The 21,759-nt window shown below is 50.8% G+C and overlaps 1 protein-coding gene across 1 annotated transcript in view; it reads left to right on the forward strand.

The window, feature by feature from the left end:
* Positions 1-14: 14 nt before the first annotated feature.
* DAP (death associated protein) overlaps positions 15-21,759 on the forward strand; it is a gene marked incomplete at its 5' end in the record, with an annotated part of 63,971 nt that continues 42,226 nt past the window's right edge. The window contains 2 exons of the mRNA XM_027769886.1: positions 15-153; positions 12,068-12,164. Coding sequence (XP_027625687.1) covers positions 15-153; positions 12,068-12,164 — 236 coding nt within the window. The remainder of the gene's footprint in view (positions 154-12,067; positions 12,165-21,759) is intronic.

Raw genomic sequence — 21,759 nt, forward strand, 5'->3', positions numbered from 1 at the left:
GCTGGTCCTGATCGCTTCCACTTTCTCTCCTCGCGCGCGGGCCGAGGGCGGGCTCGAACCGGTGGTCGCCGGGACTGGGGGCGCGGGCGGGGGCTCCACAGAGGGGTCTGTGGGCCCAGGACCGGGTCCCAACGCCCTCCTGCTCGCGCGCAGGTGAGTGTGGGCTCCGCGGAGGACACAGTCTGCGGGACCCGCCACCTGGCAGCCCAAGAGCGCCACTCCCGGGACAGTCAGACTCAGCCGTTTCTTTGCAAAGTGTGCGGAGCGTGGCTACCTGTGGGAGTTGCATGCAAATGCGAGACCAGACTAAGTCCTGTCGCACAAGTTTTAAAACAAAGTGTTGACAGTTCAGATTTGCTGCGAATGCGCAGCTTTTTAAGAAAACGAGAAACAGAAACAATGAAAAGTCAGTGTTTTTAATACGATGGTGATGATTAATTAAAGGCTGACATTTCACCGGGACAAGAGAACCAAAGGAGCGGAAACAAGTTTTATCATTAGTCACTCTATGATTCTTTTACTCCCAATTTCTTTCACGTTGAGTTTTCTCAAAAGTGCTTTTTAAAAAAAAAAAAAAAAAAGCCAAGTCCTAAACTTCTGAGCTAAGGATGTTAAATCCAGATAGGAACCTCTTTCTTTGAAAAATAGGAATCCAAGCAGCCCTTCTGTGCCAGCGGCTGCTTTCTGCCACAGTTCCTGTTTGCTTTTCGGACTCTGTCCAAACCCGTGGGTTTTCATTTTTGCTCCGCTTTAAAGTGACAAGCCATCCATATGGAAGGACACTGCTGAGCAGGGCAAGGCTCTGCGGTGTCCGTTAGGGTCTTTATCGTGTACCTTACGCTATAAACCCGTCCTGTAGGAACAGGCAGGACCCTTGGAGAAACATGGCTTTTCACGGCATGTTTGTGCCCTCTCCTTGCAGTGAAAATTCCCTTTGCTTTTACCTGCTGTCCCCCATGGGCCACGAATTCTCTGCCTGACACGCCGAGTAGGAGCTGCGCTTTACGTAGATTAACTTCTAGAGTAGGTAATTTTTCAGGGCTCTTACCAACAACAAATCTGGTGGGAGGGTAGAAAAATGGCTACCTGTTGAGACAGGACTTGAGACACAGGGTTTTCGGAAATCATTCCACGGTAATGCCAGCCTTGGTGACACGGCAGTACCAGTGCTCTCTCTGCCTTGCTGAGACGACGTGGAAGGTCCGGATTGGTACCCTAAAACCTCCCCGTGCATGCTGGGTAAGGCTGAGTGGATCACAGCGTGCAAAACCCATTGGAGCCCCCTCCCTCTGCCCATCTCTCATGGAAGAAGTAAACTTTAAAAATGCACCTCAAGGGAATTTCCTTTAAGAATAAGTCTAACTTTGGGGACCAGCAGTTAGTGTAATGACTATGTCACTGGACTCCCATGTAGTCAACCGCGGTTCATGTCCCGGACCCGGTGGCTTAAACTCACACTGGGCGTGTGTGCGTGCGTGCCCAAGATCCCGAGAGGAGAATGGAGGGGAAGGGATTGTGTGACCATCCCCCCTGGGGTTATCTCTCACTTTCTATCTCTCTGTCTCTCTCTTTCTGGCAAGCACATGCACCCTATAGCAAAAACCTCTCCAAAAAAAAGAAAAAACAATTAAGTCTAACCTTTAATTCTTACCACAGGGGGCCCACATCACAGTGCCCTGAAGATCTGGGTGTTCTAGGCAGCGCCTGGAACCACTCCGTTTACACTGGGCAGAGGGGCCCGGGGCTCTCCATTCCTTAGGGTCGGGAGAGGCGTTAAAGGGTATCTGCTGGGCTAGCCAGGCCTGAGCAGTAGTAAGTAAACTGCACAGAGAGACACGGAGCTGTTTGAGACTGGAGGTACGAGCGTGTACACACTAACTCCTGGGTGAAATGGCACACCGGACCCTGGTTTTTCTGTAAGTCATGAAGGAAACAGCTTTGTGAACGACAAATTATGTGGCTTCTTTCAGCCAGAGAAGAGGCAACCTTGGCTACTGCCGTAGCAGTGATCCTGGGGTCTCGGTTTGAGGGGTGCCACTTCACTTCTCTAGGCTCAGAGTTCCTCTTCTGTGGAATTGGAGGTTTGGGCCAGTCACAGGGTGGGTGGCCCTTGCTGCTGGGACCCGGCCGGAGCTCTGGCTCCCACAGTCCCGCTTCAGGGGGCCCCTCTTGAGGGCCACAGCCCAGGGCAGTTCACTCCCAGGTGGACTCCACTCCCCGGTAGTGGTTGGAGGCAGGTCCGGCCACAGCTGTCGTGTCATTCAGCATTTTCCGAGGACTGGTAGACGCGGCCGGAGGTTGAGGAAGGGGCGAGGCCTGGAGGGTAGAAGGCACCCTGGTGGAGCACGGCATCTGGCCTCTCCCAGCTGCCCAGAGGTGCTCTCCCACGTTCCTCAGGACCCGGCCGAAGGCGTTTTTAGCAGGAAGTTCATGGCGTCCTTGTTTAGTCTGGCGTTGCTGGAGAGTAGGCGGTTCTACAGAGGGGACGTTTCGGAAAAAGGGCAACCCCCTGTACTAAGGGATAATCATCGCAGGCGCCAACAGCACAGTCCATAAATCAAAATAACTGCCTCAAAGACACTGGGAGCACTTTCATTAAGCGCTTAAATTGGATAACAAAGACTTGTGCTTAAATCCTCAGTCGGAAATAATAAAACCTCTGACAGTGGCTCTCCTGGTGTTCTCCTGCGTTTTCTCTTTATCGCTGTCTGTACCCCCGCCCCACTTCCACCACCCACCACACGCCTCCTTTCCTTACGGCAGTTATTGCGGACTGGCCTCTTGCTTTTAGGGCTGGGAGGTCTTACTGACGTCTTTATCCCCAGGGGCCGGCACTGGATTAGGCAGTAGGTTAGGGTCAGTAGTTCCCAGGTATGTCCCCAGGGCATCCCTCACCTCTCACCCCCACTCTCTTAGAGAGCAGGCCAGGCTGCACATGCCTGTGGTCCTCACGGCCTGTTAAGGTAGAATTGTAACTGAAGTGGGTTGTTACCGTGTGCCAGTGGTGTAGATCTAAGCACTTTGTGTGTGTATGTATGTATTTATGGCATGTGTACGCACCAGAGAGAAGGATAATGAGAAATCACCCCCCAGAGGGAATGGCCACACTTCAGTCCCTTCTCCATTCTCCTCTCAGGATTTTGGGTACACAGGCACATGTGCCCGCCATGAATTTCCAGCCACCAGGTCTGGGACTTGAACCATGGTCACCCATGTGGAAGTCCAGCACTTTAACTACTTTTAACTCCTTCAATTAGCAGTCCCCTTCCCAATGAGATACCATGGACAGTGCCATTGGTGACCCAGGGAGCAGCCTGCAGGGCCTCTGCCTCTGTGAACCTCAGCAGCCCAACTTCCAAGGTTGTAATAAAAGTTCTGTGCAAATACCAAGTGTCGCTATGAGGGCCGGCTGCCCGCTGCTGGTCTGGCAAACATGCGGGTGTCTGTAGTCCTCTGTGGGAGTAACCCAGTCTGATTCGAGACCTCACAGCTGCTATGGGCTGCAAAATACTTGCAGAGACATGGAGTCACGCTACTTGTTTTTTGAGAGTTACTGCAAATGCAGATTGGCAAAGTCACCGCCAGATTCTGTCCCGGGCAGTGGCAGGGGCAGCAGTCCACAGCTGAGAGGAGGGCATGACTGTAAGCCACACCATTCCCCACTCCCGCCGTCTTCACCAGGCTGTGGCAGGGATGTGGACACCGTCTCTGTTAAATATATTTCACTGGCCCATTCCCCTCCATTCCCCAGGGGAGCCCAAAACCATGTGTCAGTAAAGTTCTCCAGACTCTGATGTGTGATAGCTTTGAATGTTACTAATTTCACATATGGTTTTCCTTGACAAGTAGATTTTACATCCTTTCTAGAAACTGAATCAAGTGGAAAGATAAACACGATTGTATTTATTAAAATGAAATAGGAAATAGACCATTTGGCTGTTTTCAGTAACTGTAAAGTAATTCAGTTCTCGATTATGTTAATCAGTCAGACGTGAGTACAGACGTATTGAAATGTCTGTGGGTGATCATTCTCCCTGAATTATCTTTCGGGAAGGTTTTCAGATTATCTAGGCCTTCCTTTTGTTATAAACAGAAGTCTGATTTGTCTCCATCAAGTTAACCAAATGGCCACAAATTTGCCAAGCAGGCCCCAGGGTTCTGGGCTCAGTTACCAGTCAGAGATGGAGGGGCCAGGGAACGGGTCTGCTTTGCCTCCCAGCCTGCCAGGGGAGAGAAAGAGCCTGAGTCCTGTGTTTTCTCAGAAGTTCCAGTGCAGGCAGGCCATCAGATTTCTGAAGTGGTTGCAGACCTCCCTCTGTTCTCTGGCCGGCCCTTCCAGAATCTTCTGTATGGGGCAGTCTTTTCAGCTCAGCCAGAGCCCTGAGCCCGCTACTTGGCCTGGTGTCTGCCTCTCCCTTGCCGATGTCAGCAACCCTGTAGTTTAAATATGGAGCATTCGGTTTTGTTGAAAAGGATTAGCTTAGATATGAAGCGATACTTGTGTTTGTAACAGACGACCCAGAATTGTTGTAGCTGAACAAATCAAGATTTCTTTCCTAGACAGCCCTCCTCCTACAAGGGACAACTGAGAGGCCTAGGTACCTCCAGTTGTATGACAGTGCCATCCCAACACGTGACACTGCCATGCCAACACGTGACACTGCTGTGCTAACATGGGACACTACCATTCCAGTATGAAACACTGCCATCCCAGCAGTGCAGTGTCTGCTGCTGAGGGGACAGTCCCCATGCCAAGGCCCCGTGGAGCGTCCAGGGGTGCCTGGAGTGGCACACGGCCTCCTGAGTGTCCGACAGCCACTCTGACAGGTTACAGAAAGCTTAGAGATTCGACACAGAACAGCTTAATTACTTTGCAGTTGTGGCTGTGAGAACCCAAATGGGGCTCAGGGGGGCCAAAATCCAGGTGGAACTTGAGCTGGTTCCTCCAGAGGCTCTGGAGAATTCATTTTTCTGACTTTTCATCCTCTGGTGTCACTTTCACTCCTGGGCTGTCGCCTCCCCTCGGTCCTCAGAGCCCGCAGTGCGCACTCATGCTCTTCTCACTCCGTCCCTGACTTTTGCCTCCCTCTTCCATGTTGAAAGACTCTTGTGCGTGAAGCCAACTGGGTCCTCCAGAATAATCCCAATTTAAGGTGTCCGGCCTGTGACCTTAGTCCTTCCTTGCTGAGGAACCCAGCACATTCGTAGGCCCCAGGGGTGGGGGGAAGCAGTGAAGCCGCCTGCCACGGTCTCCATCTCCCCTGCTGCCGTCCCAGACTCAGTTCATCAGCCCAAACCAACTGCAAGGAGCTGGGAATGGGGTTGGCAAACCCCACACTCCCCCGCCTCGGCCTCCGATCCCCAGAGCAGAGTTCCCCGGAGCCCTTCCCAGTGGATCTTACTTTCCCCTGGACTTTTTGAAACTACTCCCCTTCTTTCACCCAGGGATACCCTGATAACTCCTCTGCGCCACCACCTCCCACAGCCGACACAGTTCAGAAGGGCAGGTCCTGGCCCAGTCACACCTAGCCTGCCTTTGGGTCAAAGTGTAGTGAGCGGAAGACCGCCCCGTCTTTCTAATCTGGAGTCAGAGGCCATGGGCCCGGGCCCACACCCTGAACTGCATTTCCCCCTCTGGAAAGCGAAGGACCACCCCCGTGCGGTTTGAGCCCTGAAACCTCACAGTGCAGGTGCAGAATAGCAGTCTCCTCTCTTTCTCCTTGGCCTCCTTAGAGAGGAAGCCCTCGGGTACAAGTTCAGGGATGCTCAGGGGTCAGTGCCTGGACCAGCCATTTCTTCCAGCTGTGCAGTCTCACCCAGAAGACACTGTCAGAACCCACCTAGTCCTGGGGACGGGGTTCTCACAGGGTCCCCCACATTCGTGTGCAGGGCTAGGCTGTCGCCCCCCCGCATACACACACTCTGCCTCGCGCCCTGTCTCCGCTCCACTTTCTCTCTGCAGGGTGCCCACCTTTGGGTGCAGGAGCCTCCAGAGGCGTGAGTCTCTGCTTGCCAGGACTGTCTCCCCTCTCCTCCTGGAGCCCGTTCTCTTGGCTGAGACAGACCACACTCCTCGTCCAGTTGCAGTCAGGAAGTTGCAGTCACCCGCTCTCCCTGTCCCGACCCCGGCCTCCCCAGCTTCCCTCCGCACTGCTCTGCCTGAGATGGCCGGGCTGACCTAACCCCAGGGTGCCGTTTGCGCTTTCATTTTCTTTGTTTTTTCCCACCTGAACAGCCCCCAGAACCTCTCACCTCTTCTTGTAGGTGGATTACCTCCCTGATGACGTTTCAGTGGCTCTCCTCAGGCAGGAGCAAAGGTAGCGTCCAATGGCAAGCCGTGCTCCAACGCCCGTGAGATGTGTGGGTGAACACCCCTCCTGAGCTCCCTGGAAGGTGCGCCCCGGGCCAGGGCCTCCCCAGTACAGTGAGTGACGCTGTCCCTCTTCCCACGATCAGTTCTTCTAGAAGCGATCAGTTCTTCTAGAAGCGTGAACCAAGCCTGTGACAGACAGGCACCCTGCAGGGCACGTGGCTGGGGTGACAGGTAGCCATCCACTCCCTCCATGCCATCACCCCTGCCAGCATGGCCATGGAAGAAGCCCCCGCATCCCTTTACCGTGTGGGTGGGGAGCTATTTCGCTTGGCGGTGTCATAACCAGCTCCTAGCAGAAGGCTGTCCCTGTGTTTCCCCCTAAGAAGCCACAGGCTGTTTTCTGGAAGGAGGCCAAGCAAGCAGAGGTCTCTGTCCAAGTAAGAGGGCCAGGCTGTTGGATCAAATCTAGCTCTCATGAGTTGTGTGAATTGGGGCAGCCAGCTCCAGGGTCCCCTCCATGGCTGAGGACTAGACAGTGGTGGCAGCAGTGCCTGGCCCAGGGCAGTGATGGAGAAGATCGAAAGCTGGAGGGTCACCTAGGACCCATGGCTCTCCATAGCTCCCTGACTTAGGGGTGATGTAATGGTGTTGCTTTCAGTGGGTGTCACCGGCCACACGGTCAGCACCGCAGTGGGCAGGCACCTTACAGGGCTTCGTTCTCCACTCCTCAACTACCCCCAAGTCAGTACCATCGTCTTCATTTGTTTACGTGGGGGGGAACTGGCGGAGAGACGGCGAAGCACTAAGGTGCGAGCACTGCGGGTCTGTAGGCACCAGTGCTCAGTCGGACTGGCAGTGGTGAGCATGCCTGTGTGCCAGGCAGTGGGGACAGTGCCTAGGTGCTAACTCACTTCCCCTCAGCTCCATCTGGTGGGGAGGATCGCTGTCACCTCTCCGGGCACAGCGCAGACAGGCCCACACACGCAGGCAGAGCTGGGGTTCCAACCCTTTGGATCCATGCCCTTAACCTCTGCACAGCACTCCTGCCCAAGGAAGCTCGTGAGTCTCTGCATTTGAAGCTCTCCTTAGAGTATCAACCACAACTAAAAATACATAGATGTACAAATCTGCGAAGATTTCTACAAAAATAGCTCTGCCTTGTGGTTTCACAAGTGAGAGGTCTACACCGTGTGACACGACGGTAAACAGGTGCTGCTGTCTTTCTTGGATCTGTCTCAGCCTTGAGTTATTATTATCATTGCCACGTTTTATTGCCACATTAATCACCAAGCAGACCGAGAGGGATTAATGGCGTTAATTATTTCTAGATACCGCGTTTGGACGAGGGCTCGTGCGGCGACTGGGCCCTGGCGCTGTGCTTGCTCAGCAGAGGAGCAGACGCGCTGCACTATGACCACTTCCGAAGACTCTGTCACATCGGTGTCCCCTTGTCACACCTTGCCAATGTTCTCTGCAGTTAGTCATGCAGCTCTTTTATTTCTGGTCCCTTCATAGAACACATCTGAGCTGTAGTTTAAAGTTGAAATGATTCAGAGATCATTTTTTGGTTTTCTTTTTTTAACAGGTTTTTGCTTTAGGGCACATGTGCTTTCCAGAGAGAGAAAGAGACAGAGTTAGAGAGGCAGAAAGTGAGAATTCAACCCCCAGGGTCATGGCCGTGCCACAGTCTCTTCTCTTCCATTCTCCTCTGACATGGTGTGATTTTCAAGCCACAGGATCCAGGACTTGAACCATAGTTGGCCATGTTAGAATCCAGCGACATAACCACTATGCCGTGTGCTGGCCCTCGAAGATCATCTTTGAACAGGCATCTGCATTTGTTTGCTGGGCTGCCACAACAATAGCATTGTCCCAGTGGCCGAGACGGCAGGTGCTTATTTCTCATAGATCTGGAGTCTGGGAGTCCAAGGTCAGGGTGTTGCTGAGTCTGGCTTCTCCTGAGCCTTTCTCCTCGGTCCACTGCCTGCTCGCTGCATCCTCTCGTGGCCTTTCCTCCGAGTGCTCTGTGCACCCTGGCACCTCCTCCTTTTCTCACAAGGACACCAGTCCTGGCAGATTCAGGCCCACTCTGTGGACCTCACTTTTACTTCGTCCCCTCTTTAAAGGCCCCGTCTCCCAGCCTGCATTTATGAGTGTTGACACTTAACTCAGGAATTCTAGGGAAACAGTTCAGCCCATTACAACATCTTGGATCGATTTCTGGTGGGTGAGGGATGAGGGCGAGGGTGAATAAACAAACAAACAAACAAACAAAAATCTCAGTGAGACGGTTCTAGGCTCTTGTAGCCAAAAACATTCACAGCTGTCAGAACGTACATTTCAGGAGAGTGGGAAATTAACACACTCGTTTTATTGCCAACCTCCATATTTAATGGTGCAGTAGACTACATATCCGGGGAAATCTTAGATTAAAAAGCTACCTGGAAATGGCCCCTCTCCGGTTTGGTTTGGTTTTGGTTTTAACCTATGCTCGTGAGGAGGAGTCCTGAGGAACTAAAAATGAAGGAGCCAAAATTCAGACGGCTAGCCTTCCGCTGGTGCTCACGGGAGGCGGGGAGCACTCGAGGCCCCAGCATAAAGTGGGGACTCAGAGGCTAAACCCAGGAAGGATGCAGAAAGGAAAGCTGCCCAGCAGCACAGCGTGATGGCCAGGAGCCTGGGCTGTCCCAGCCCGGGTCCAAATGGAGACCACATCTCCTCGAGAATTTGTTTCTTCTGGAGTTTTCTATTATGAGAAATCCGCTGTAGAAGGATGGCAGGTGCCCGTGCTCCTAGTCGAAGAGTAACCCGTCTCACTCGAGGGCTGCTGTTCACACTGCAGGCCCCATAGGATTCCCTGATGAGGCCCAGTGAAGACAGGCTCACAATCCATGATCACCCAGCTCAAGAGCAAGAACTGGCAGACAGACAGGAACAGCAGGAGTCGACTCCCAGGGGCCTCGGTTAATAAAGTGATCGAATACATGAAGGGACTTCCAGCCGTTCATGGAAAATGGAATTAGGGATAAGCTTATTTTGTTACCAAAAAAGCTGAAATCTATTCAGTGTTCTCTCATAATACACACTTCCATGAGCTTTTTGAAACCCTATTGAACAAAAAGCAAGACAAGTAAGCCTAAAATGATTACATCGAGGAAGGGATGGGAAACATAAAGTCCCCGTCCAGTGAAGACCTGATGAATTCTGGAAATGGAAATAAAACTAGGAGTCAATTGATGGGGTAAAAAGCGGAGTTTGGGATTACTGAACAGCATTGTTTTCTTCTTTCCAAAGCAGCATGTCCCCTTCTGTGGAAAAGGAGGGTGGAGGGGGAGGGAGACTGAGGGTCCACACTCGGCTGGCGGGCACGCTGTGTGAGCACAGTTCTTCAGTTGACGGGCTCTCTCCTGCCCTTCGCACATGGGCAGCTGCCATGAGACCTTGAGGCACAGGCGTCTTCATCTCCCCGAGGTCAGGGGCAGGCAAAGGCTCCCGGGGACATCAAAGGCTAATAAATGTGACACGTGTAAGCCTGAGGCTACTGCCAGTCTGTTTATCAGCAGTGTAGACACGCGTCCTGGGCTGTGGTAGTTCAGCAGTCCAGCTAAATCCGGCCCCCACTGGAGGACGGCATCATGTGGTGCCAGCTGTAGAGAGGCAGAGGACTGAGTAGCTCTCGGGGAAGGGTGGGGCTCGGGGAGGCCTGCGCCGGGGACCTGGGCCCGCAGAGAGAGAGGAGGGGTCTACCATCTGCACAGTGCTCCTCCCGTGCCAGGACCCATGGAACTCCTCCTTCCTCCTGTGAGCATCTCACACTTAGGCTTACCCGCTTTCTGTGGATGAAGCGGTGAGGCCTTGAGAATCTGGGTGGTAGTCTGAGACCTCACAGCCAGCACATGGAGGAACTTGCTGGTTCAAAGCACGTGCTGGTGACCACAGCGCAAGGCTCACTCTGGGACCTAGGGCCAGCATTCCCAAGCTCTTCTCCATGGATCATGGTCATCCTCAAGGACGGTAACTGGTATGACTGCAGACAAACGAGAAAGGAAGTCTTGTGGCCAGATGGATGTGGAAGGGACCGCGTGCCCCGCCCGCTTCACATCTTCCTGGGGCAGGTTGGCACGCTGGAGGCCAAGAAGGTCTCTCCTGAGGAAACCCACCTAACCGTGTTCAGCCTAGCATGTCCCTTATGAGAGCCTAGAACCCTGGGTCCTCCCTGCCCCTCTTGCAAAACAGTGTCAACATGGCAGCCTTTAGGGAAACGCAAGTCGGACCGCAGTGAGAGCACTTCACACCCACTAGGATGGCTACAATGAAAAGAGAAACGATAATGAGTATAGACGAACTTGTGGAGGGACTAGAACCCACATACTGATGGGAATGGAAAGTAGTGCCATGGGGACCAGCAGATGGCGTAATGACTATGTCGCTGGACTCCCATGTCGTCGACCATGGTTCTAGTCCCAGACCCAGTGGCTTGAACTCATGCGGGGCATGTGTGTGTGTGTGCCCAAGATCCTGAGAGGAGAATAGAGGAGAAGGGATTGCAGTACGGCCGTTCCCCCTGGGGGGTGATTTCTCGCTTTCTGTCTCTGTCTCTCTCTGTCTTTCTGGTGAGCCCACATGCCCTATAGCAAAAACCTCTCCAAAAAGAAAGAAAAGAAAGAAAGTCGTGCCGTGGCCTTGGAAAGCAGTTTGGCAGTTCTCCGAGTGGGTAGACACAGCGTGACCCTGTTCCCAGTAGCTCCCCCCCCACAGTGTGTTCCCAGGGAAGTGAAGGCACGTCCACAGGAAGGCCTGAGTGCGAGCTGCTCAGAGTCGCACTGTTCAGAGCAGCCAAAGTGGAAGCAGCCCGGGCATCCCCCAGCGGATGAAGGGACGGCTAGAACGCTGGATATCCGTGCAGCGGAATACTGTTTAGCAATAAAAAGCAGTGAGACACTGCGTCATGCCACAGAGCACAAGGAGAATATGCCAAGTGAGGGGAGCCAGTCACCAAAGAACGCGCGTTTTCTGATATCAGCGGCCAGCTGTCCAGGTGACTCGCTGCCCGGAGCTGGTGAAAGGGGAGTGCGGAGGGACTGCTAAGGGTGCAGGGTTTCTGTTGGGATGATGGACCCATTCTGAGAATAGTCATGGTGCTTGTCCTCTGTGCTCCAAGCCACTGATTGCCCTGTTAACATGGATGGGTAAGTTGTGTCCTACGTGACTGCTACGTCCATGAAGCTGTTTGTGAAAGCTGAATTAACGTCGAACAGCAGTAGAGTTTCACAACACAGTTCGGGAAAAGCTGCCATGGAAGTCTTTGCTGCCACTTGACTAGACTGTGTCTGGCACAGAAGCTGTCCCAGGTCACCCATGGCTCTGGCACCCATCACGAGCATCACAGATGTTTGAGAGAGCAAATATGACAGGGCAAGCTTTAACCGAGCCCTGTGTCAGGTTGAGGGGAACTGCAGGGCAGCCGCTCTCTCCACGCGGTTCGGACTCTGGTTGCTCTTACAGATCTCTTGAGAAGCAAGCACAAAACAAAACAAGGGCTTGGAAGGTTTCTAAGTGGATCTGGGGGGAGCGATCATTGAGCACTTGGCCATGTGCAGTCTCCCCCAAAGGACGCTAACCTGCCCCAGTTAAGGAAAGTCACGGCTGGGTCCTCTGACCAGTGGCCAGAGGGCGCCAAGGCCCCTCAAGCTGGTCTGCTGTGGCAGTGGTCCCATTGTCACGTTCCTCACACCCCCTCTGTTCTCGTTCCAGTGAAAGCTGGTGGGATGCGGATTGTGCAGAAACACCCACATGCTGGAGACGCCAAGGAAGACAAAGACAAGGATGACCAGGAGTGGGAAAGCCCCAGGTGGGAGAGCGCTGGTGCCCGTCGGGCAGGTTCCCGTGGAGCCACTGTCGGTTAAACATTAACGTTCTCTGTTCTGTGCTTCCAATCAGTCTTCACCCGCTCCCCACCCCACCAACCAAGGCCGCTGCGCCTTTCCGTCTGCGTCTTGCGGGGCAGGAAAGCTGCATTCAGGTCGGCGGGTGGAGACCTCCGCCTGGGCCTGTGGGTCAAGCCAGTTGTGCTCCCCACGGGAAGCTAGGGGCCTCACAGAGCAGGCGGGGCACCCCGGGAACAGCTTCTGTGCCTCTGGGCTCTCTGGTGGAGCACACCGCCGCCAGGCAGGCAGGACCGCGAGAGTGGGGGAAATAGGCAATGGCAGGTCCTTGGCTGTTTCCATTCATCATCCCAGAGGTGCAGGCTTGCCATCTGGGGCGGGAGTCAACCTGAGCTACAATACTGAAACCACCTGCAGACCTCGAGGGCCGCCCAGCACCCGAGGCTCAGGGCTGGGCCGGCTGGCCGTGCGGACAGCACAGAGAACTTCGGGTTTAAGGACCACCTGCGGGAATTTGGGCTCCCTTGTGTTTCAGCCACATCTACGCTCAGTGAGGCCACACGCTCATGAGTGACCGGTACCCTTAAATGACATTACTGCCCCCAGCCCTCCTCGGTCCTGACAGGAGTCTCCCTGCAGTTCATCCCATTCTGTTTTCCTTGGAAGTTCTCAGTTCGAGGTTGGTGAAGACCTCCATACAAAGTCAACTCCTTCACCTCGTAATGCTCAGCCTTGCCCCACGGTGCATGTACCTCTTTACCCACGTGGAATAAGGGGCGTGTCGCACGTTCTGCTTGGAGCTCGTCTCCAGATGTCATCTCAGCCAGTGGAGGGAGGGAAGAGGGGAGGGGAAAAGAGGGCGTGGAAGAAGCTAAGTGCTATTTCTGCTTGCCGGGCATAGGATTTCATCCCAGAAGCCCTGAGTAGCAGGTGGCATGCTCCCTGCTTCCCCCATGAGGGAATGGAACCCGGCAGAGGAATAGACCTGCCCCATTGGGCACCTTGCCAGTTAATGCAGAAGGGTTGAACAGTGTCCAGGATGGCCAGGCTTCCAAAAGAGCAGCTCCTGAGGACACCGTGCGCCCCAAGGAGGACACGCGGTCTTGGTGACTCCACACATCTGTGACTCTGTCCCCACTGCTGGGTATTTTCTGTATACCTTTGTATGGTCTGAGTTATAGTGAAGTCACTCCATGGGCGCGACATTGTGGGTGACGTTTCTGAGTGATTATTGCTCATTTTAAATCATGAGGCCAGCAACTTGAAGGCTCAACCCAAGTTCTGGTTTGAAAAGAAGACGGTTTAAAGAAAATTGTAGTGGCCCTTGTCACTGACAGTTTCCATCAAGCCAGGCTTGGAACACAGCAGCATCAGTGACTCCTGCAGGTCCACAGTCCCATGTCTGGAAGCCTTGGGGCCCAGTTTATTCAGAATTCAAAGCTGTGAGGGTTTCAGGAGCACAGTGCAGATAGCAGGAGGATAAAACTGCACCCGGCGGGGTCTCAGTATGTTGTGATCTGTGTAACGTTCAAACCGAGCGAGATCAGTTTTTAAAATTTAGGAACTTGGGTCAGCTCAGGTTGAGTTTTTGCATCCATGAGTTATAAGGAAACTTTGGGTTTCCAGAACATTCTTGAATTTGGACTAGAGAACAAAGCGTGTGGGACTATAGGAATTTCCTCCTCCAGGAAACCTGGGGTGTCGTCACCCTTATTTACATCAGCTTATTTTGTAAGAAAGAAGAAACACCCAATGGTGGCATGATGGTTAAGGCACTGGACTCCCACCTAGACGACTGCAATTTGAGTCCTGGCCCTGGTGCTTGAAAAATCACACTTATCATGTGTGCATGCTTGCCCAAAATCTCGAGAGGAAAATGGAGAAGAGATTGTGGCATGGCCATCTCCCCTGGGTGGTGAGTTCTTACTTTCCCTCTCAAAGTCTCTCTGGCAAGCACATGCACCCTATGGCAAAAACCTAAAATAATAATAATAACAATAATAATAATAAAAGAAAGAAGGAAAAGGATGAGAGACAAAACCTTGTCTGGGAAAAAACAATCCTAGAAAGTTACTGAAATGCATGCTTTTCTGTGTGAGTTTAAGTGAAATAAGGCTCAAACAGCTACTTAGTTCCCTGCATAACTGTATCAGTATAGCAGGAGATGACCATTTTTCAGTGTGTTTGGAAATAAGGACAGAGTGGCCCCATTAGTTTTCTTTCTATTGTTTTTTTTCATGAGTTGGAACTTAAATAAACATACCAGAGGATGCATGATTGCAAGAGGAAAGACCGAGCACCCCAGCACTAAGATTTCAGCGTCTCACTCACCATAAGGACTTGTTCTCTATCTCCATAGAACCAGATATGTTGAAGCATGCCTCCTGGAGGGGAGGGTTTGCATAAGACACCAACAGGGCTGTTGTCCTCTGCGGCCAGACGGCTGTGGGTGTGTTAGCTGCCATCCTCTTGACCTCCACATGGCCCTTCTCCACTGGGGTTAAGCCACTTGACACAGTGTTTACAGAGTTGAGTGAGCTTATGTGTACGCTTAAGCTATCAATGTATGTTGCCAGAACAGCACCTTCTAAAACTCTGCATCAGTCCTGGCATGGCACTCTCTGTAATAGTTTCCTGCTACCACTGGGCACACCCCATTTTTCTCCGTGGGCTGCTTGAATAATCATAGTTCATGATAATCATGGCTAGTTCAAATGGACTGCAGTGAGCCTGCCCCTTGTTAAGTTCTCTGCCTGTATCAATCCATTTGATCCTTGAAAGTATTTTATTTGCTATCATCCCTATTTCAAAGTTGGTTACTGAATATTATCGCCAATACAGATTACCACTTGCCTTTCAGTGGCTCAGAGAGTTAAGTGACGTTTTCAAGTCACACAGCAAATAAGCTGCAGAGCCAATACTCCAATGTAGGTGACAAGTTCAATTCCTCACCCTATCACAAAGCCACGCTTTACCGGTTGAACTCATGTTGTGTGCTGGCCCCTTACTAAGGTCTTCCCATTGAGTTTAATATTTGTACCACCTATAAATTGGCATAACTATGCCCATTATATAGGCTTAAAAGACAAGCTTAAGGAGTGATTTGTAGTCAGGCATCATGGCCTGGCCAGGAGTTAGTCCTGAGTCTCTTTTGGGTTGGAAGCTCAGTCCTCTAATATGTTATAGAAACTTCTTGATTGACATAGACTACAATGCATGTCCCTTTCAGCTTACTGATTCTGGGGTTGCCCATAGCCTTGGCCATTCTCAAGCCTGTTACACTGCCTGTCTGCAGCCTCACCATCAACGGCTAGTCTCCTCAGATCACAGCAAGGCTTCCGGGGTGGGGCTGCTTTTTCTTTATGGGTGAAAAGGTCTATGCTATTTATTTGCCGAATTTATAAAACATCTGATTATCCTCTTGGAAATGCCTATGGCATGTAACTTTACTATCTGCACACTTTAATCCTAAAGTATTGTTTCCCATGTTTTGAGCCAAGTATTCTCCAAATACAAAATAAGACAACAGCGTCAGCTGCCAGTTTCCTCGCGCTGGGGCTACATTTGCAAGACTCTATTTTCCTTCCCAGATAGTAAAGATGAGCTTTAAGTTTAAAGTTTACTGACTCATCTCTGGTGGCTTCCTTCCCCATTAATTGGAAAATGGAACAACTGGAGCATTAAAGAGGTTATTATGTAACAAAAGCAACCACCAAAGAAAGGTCTGGGACTCTTACTAGTCATGCTTTCTCTTGCAAATGTTTATGCCACTCCCCCCCCCAACCTGGTAATTTTCCAGAGATTTAAAAAGGATTTCTTATGGGGCCAAGTTGTTTTGAGATGCCGAATTAAAAAAAAAAGTTTCAGAATGTGAAAATGTTGCTCAAGAATTTCCATGAAGCTGCGTTCTAGTTACCTGAGATTCCTCCTCCCCAGGAAGTCCTAGGCTTCATCGTGATTATTAGCAAATACTTTCCCAAGCGGCTGCCAGATTCCATCTCTGCACCCAATTAAGGAGAGCAGTGATTTTCCTCAAAGCCTTTTGTCAAGTGTAATAAGCTGAATTACCCAGATCCGTGCTGTAAAGGAAAAGCTGCAGACGTGGAACGGACTCAGAAGTCGAGATTTTCTGAAGGCACCTGTTTAACATGGAACGTGACTGAGGTCCGGCCACGGACTGAGCTTGGTGGCAGAAGGGGCAAACCCGAAACGAATCCGCTTGTCCCCTCCCAGGGTTGGGTGGGAGAGGTGGAAAGGAGGAGATGGGGAGGAAGTGGCCCCTCTGTATGCAGCTCTTTGTGTGACTCTGACTTAGAACTGTGATCCTTCCTCACGTAGCAGAGAGACCCGCCAACCCTTCACGCCTGCCAGGACCGGGAGGGAGGCAAGATGGCTTACAGACAGTAACAACTGAGCCTAATTAGAGGCGGGCGCTGCAAGGTGCTTCAAAGAGTTCGTGAAAAAATGAAATCAAAGTACAAGGTTATTTTGGTGCAAAACAATTTGAAATCTATGCCGTTTTTGCATGATACACATTTTCTGTGAATGTTTTGAAGACCTCCCTCGTATAACCACATTGAAAAGAATAAGGCACCACCTAAGTAACTGTGGGAGGCAGTACTTTGATTATATATATTTTAAAAGGCTACGGCAAGAAAGACACTACCAGTGTTGTACTGCAGTTGGAAATGGGTTTCCATTGGGAGTCTGGGTCAGCGATTCTGGAACTGCCTTACGTGGACCCTAGGCTTGGCCAAATAAGTAAATACATCGTGAACCATGGGCCCAGTTTCTTACCGGCAGAGAGATCACAGATAGGAAAGGGGAAAAGGGAAATGAGTTTGTGTTGTTGGATGGGAGTTGGAGGTATCTGTGTGAGCTCGTGCTTTTCGAGGGATGGTGGGTGGATGGATGCACACACGGACATACAGAACCAATGTGTTGATCCGTGAGGAGTTAGGGTAGACCCGTGTTTCCTAGCTCTGTTCACTGATACCCGTGTAGCCAGGAGCATCCAGAAATCACAGATCTTGGTGTCTAAGAACCATTCCCTGGGGGGGGGGGCAGAGTTCCTTGGAAACATGGTTACTTCCAAGGCCAGGGCCAAAAAAATACTAGATGATCCTGGACACGTTGTAGCACCAGAACAGAAGTGCGCGTGTAGAAAGGACTGAACGCGGCAGAGTAACACCTGAAGCTGCTCGTGGCCAAGGCGGGAATTTGCAACAGAGTAAATAGGACGCATTGGAGTATGACCAGGACACAGCCGCGAGTGCACACTAAGATGAATAATTAAACACATAAATGCGGGAGACGGGGTAGCTCTTCTGCATGGAAGAGTTCCCGTGAGGAAGTGTGCGAGGAGGGGAAGAAGCGAATCCCCAGTCTGCAAACAGCTCAGTAATCAAGGCAGACAAAATCCGCCCTTGGGTGTTAGAATTAGTGGGGGACGTTTTGAGGAGAGCCAGGGTATTTGTATCATCTCAAGTTCTTCTATAATATATCAATTACAAAACAGTCTTTTGATAGTGGAAGCCATGGGAATGACAGTTGTTACTAGTTTAAAAGCTGAAAGAAGAAAAGATGTCATGTTATTTGACCTCCGCTTGCAAGCAGCACACTGGGTGACTAAATCTGGGAACCCTGTGCATGTCTGTGAATGACCTCGCAAGTGCCGCGAGTTGTTTATTTGGGGGTTACAGATACATTTTAGCAAATGGCAAATTCACGGAATTGGAATGCACAGATAGTGAAGATTGTATTTGGGTTTTGGTCCTATCCAGAAAAGTTTGCCAAGCCCCATACCCCTATTTTAACTTAGCCTGCCTTCAACAATGACTCCACTGCCTCATCAAGAGTGTAAGGACCTCCCAGTTCGCATCTGACTGCCACCGTCCCATTTTCTGCTTTGTCACGTCCTCTATTTCTGCCTGTAGTACAAAGAATGATCGTTAAGATACACTCAGCCACTCCAGGAAGGAAAGCCCTGATCTACAGCCTTCACTGTTGCGTTGTAAATACTCCACCGCAGTCAGTTTTGAGCTAGAACCTGTGAGCACTGAACACGGACTGCATAGACACGCCAGCAGTGAGCCGTCACGTGCTGGTGTGGGTCTACTCAGCGGCCACCGGCTTCCCTGTTACTAGTCAGTAGTCTAATTTTTTTTTTTTTTTTTTGAGAGGTTTTTCACTATAGGGCGCGTGCACTCGCCAGACAGACAGAGAGAGACAGAGAGACAGAAAGCCAGAAATCACCCCCCAGGGGGGATGGCCACGCCGCAATCCTTTCTCCTCCATTCTCCTCTCGGGATCTTGGGCACGCACGCACACGCGCCCGGCGTGAGTTTTAAGCCACCGGGTCCGGGACACGAACCACGGTTGACTACAGGGGAGTCCAGCGACATAGCCATTACATTAACTGCTGGTCCCTGTCAGTAGTCTTTCTAAAAGGGCTTAAAAAAGGTAGCTGTGAAATAGTTTAAAGGTCTGCTGTATATATCCACATATTTATTTTTTCTGGTGTCCTTTATTTCTTCCTACCAAGCTGGGTTTCTACCTGTTTTATCCCTTTAAATATATATATATTTTTTAGTGACAGCCTGATGGAGATAAATTGTCCCAGCTTTTGTCTGTCTGAAATGTCTTTATTTTGCTTTCATTTTTGAGAAATATTTTCACCGTACATTGAATTTCCAGTCAGAAATTTTTCCTTTCAGGGACCGGCAGGTGACAAGGTGGTTTAGGGTGCTGCACTCCCATGGTTCGAGTCCCAGACCTGGTGGCTTGCTTTCTCACTTTCTCTCTCTCTCTTTCACTCTGTCCCTTTCTGGTCAAATTAAAATAATCAATAAAATAATACTTTTTTCATAAAAAGGTTTTCCTGTCAACGATTTAAAGATGGCGTTTGGTCCAGATGCTGGCCCAGCAGCCAAGCAAGGTGCTCTGTGAAGCCGACCCACGGGGAGGCTCCGGGCTCATACCTGGAACCCTGACGTGCACCCGCGAGCTGGAGCTGGGGAAAGCCGGGGGTGGACCAACCGCAGTGGTAAAGCCCTGGTGGGAGTGCTCTCTCCCTGAAGCAGTAACAGCTTTTAAAAAGTGGCTTCCCGCCATCTTGTGGCCTTCACGGCGTACATGTGAGGTCAGCCGTAGTCCTCACCGTTACTGCCTGGATGCGGCGTTTTCATCTATCTCTGACCGTTTTCAACCACTGGCTGTGCTGTTTTCTTAGTATTTATCCTACTCGTGGTTTGCTAAGCCTTTTTAGTCTGTGGTTAGGAATCATTCATTCAAAAGAGTTGTTGGTCATTACCCTTTTTTTGGAGAGAGAGATTTTTGCTATAGGGCGCATACACTCACCAGAGAGACAGCGCGAAATCACCTCCTGGGGGGATGGCCACACCACAGTCCCTTCTCCATTCTCCTCTCAGGAGCTTTGTCACACACACGTGCGCACACTCACACAATGTGAGTTTAAGTCACCAGGACCAGGACTCAAAAACTATGGTGCTGTGTTGGTGTCCGGCGTTTAAGTCACCAGGTCCAGGACTCAAACCATGGTTGACTGTGTGGGTGTCCTGCGACATGCCATTGCGCCATCTGCTGGTCCCAGTCATTATCTTTGTAAAAATCTCTGCTTCATTTCCTCTCCTTTTTCTGAGACTCCAGAGCTGCCTGTACTGAACATCTGATATGCGCACAGCTCTGGGTGTGCTGTTCCCCACCCTGCCCCGACTCTGTTGTCCTCTTTGTATATTGGTTTCGTTTTGTTTGTTTTGTTTTGTTTTTAACTGAACCTGATTTCCTCCAGGGTGATAAGCCCACTGAAAGAATTCTTCATCTCTAATACTCTGTTTTTTTTTTTTTTTATTTCTATCTTTCCTATTTTCATTTTAAAATACATAGTTTCTGTTCCTATGTCAAACTTCCCCATCTGACGATTTTAACATCAGGCCACCTGGGTCTGGTCCCCGGTCTTGTTAACTGTTGATTTACAGTGAGCCACATCACTTCTTCACGTGTCTAATCATTTTTCATTTCAGTAAGATCTCATGTGTAAAGGAATAGACACGGAAGGAAGAACACTAGAGAGTGAATAAAGAACACAGCCGTCTCTGTCGGGCTAGTGTGTGTGAGTGAGCGTGTGTGACAGTGTGTGTGAGAGTGTCTGAGTGTGGGAGAGTATGTGTGTGAGTGTGCGCTGGGTGTGTGAGTGTGTGTGTGTGTCGATGTTCAGGCACTTTAGTATCTATAATTGAGCTGGGTCTAGTTATTGCTTTGGTTAAACTAGTTGAAGGTGGGACCTAACCTCCCAGTAGAAGCCAGGCGTAGGGTGAATGCCCGGAAGGTTCGTTCCTGTTCTGCCCCTCTGACTTCTGCAGGCTCTGTGTGTGTCTAACCCTCAGGGCAGGAGAGTCTTACCTCCCCCGTCCCTCCCCAACTGAGGTGGGCCTCTGTGTGAAACTCTGGTGAGGCCGGAAGTGCCGGTGAGAATCACCGTATTTGCCTCATGGATTCTAATCGACTTGCCAATGAGCAATAATACATCAAACAATGAGGAACTTGCTGAGTGCCGGCTATTACTGAAGCTATGGTGATTTCTTTTCAGCTTTTTATTTTGAAATAAATTTAGATAGCCAGGAAAGTTGTAAAAACAAACAAACAAACAAAACCTTACCTATTCCTCATCATAGTCCCCACGTGGTAAATTTCACCTCTTTTCTTCCTGCCTGTCCGCCTTCCCCCCTTCTCCCTTCCTTCCTTCTTTTTTTTTTTCTTTCTTTCTTAAATGAGAGGAGGGATTTTTAACAGGGTCTCACAGGGTCTCACCCCGTCAGTCTCCTGCTCCGGCCCCCAGTGAGCTAAGACCGCAGGTGCACACCACGCCCAGCCTGCGTAGGCGGGACTGGAACCCTGCGTCCCCACGTGGCCTCGGGCACCCTGCAGCAGTGGCCTCCTGCTTGCGCCACTGTGGCAGGGCTCCTCAGGCTGCTTGCCTCACGTACTTCTAACTCTCCCTTTGTCTGTCTGAACTTTCTCCTGAGCCAGTGGAGAGTGAGTGCCAGGCCCGGTGCCTCTTTCCTCCTGAAACCTCAGGGTGTGTCTACTAAAAGCAAAGGCCGCATAGTTATCCAGATCAGGAAATGAACATGGGCCAGCAGGGGGCATGGTGGTTAAGGAGCTGCATCCCTCATGGCTAATTGCGCAGTTTGAAACCCAGACTTGGGAGCTGCAAAAACACACGGGGCACCTGTGTGTACATGCCCAGAACTCTGAGAGGAGAATGGAGACGAGATTGTGGTGTGGCCATCCTGCCCCCACCGGGATGAGGGGGAGATTTCTTACTTTCTCTCTTCTTCTTTCACTCTGTCTCTCTAGCAAGTACATGTATCCTATAGCAAAATAAATAAATAAATTTCTTTTGAAAAAAGGAAATTAACATCAAAACTGTGTTGTTATCTGATACACAGACTTTCTTCACATTCAGCCAGTTGTCCCATGATTGTCTCCGACGCTGAGCCACGATAATAGCTTGGTTTATAATAGTTATTTGTGTTTAGT

This window comes from Tupaia chinensis, unplaced genomic scaffold (genome assembly GCF_000334495.1).
Source record: "Tupaia chinensis unplaced genomic scaffold, TupChi_1.0 Scaffold000096_1, whole genome shotgun sequence".
Taxonomy (NCBI): Eukaryota; Metazoa; Chordata; class Mammalia; order Scandentia; family Tupaiidae; genus Tupaia; species Tupaia belangeri.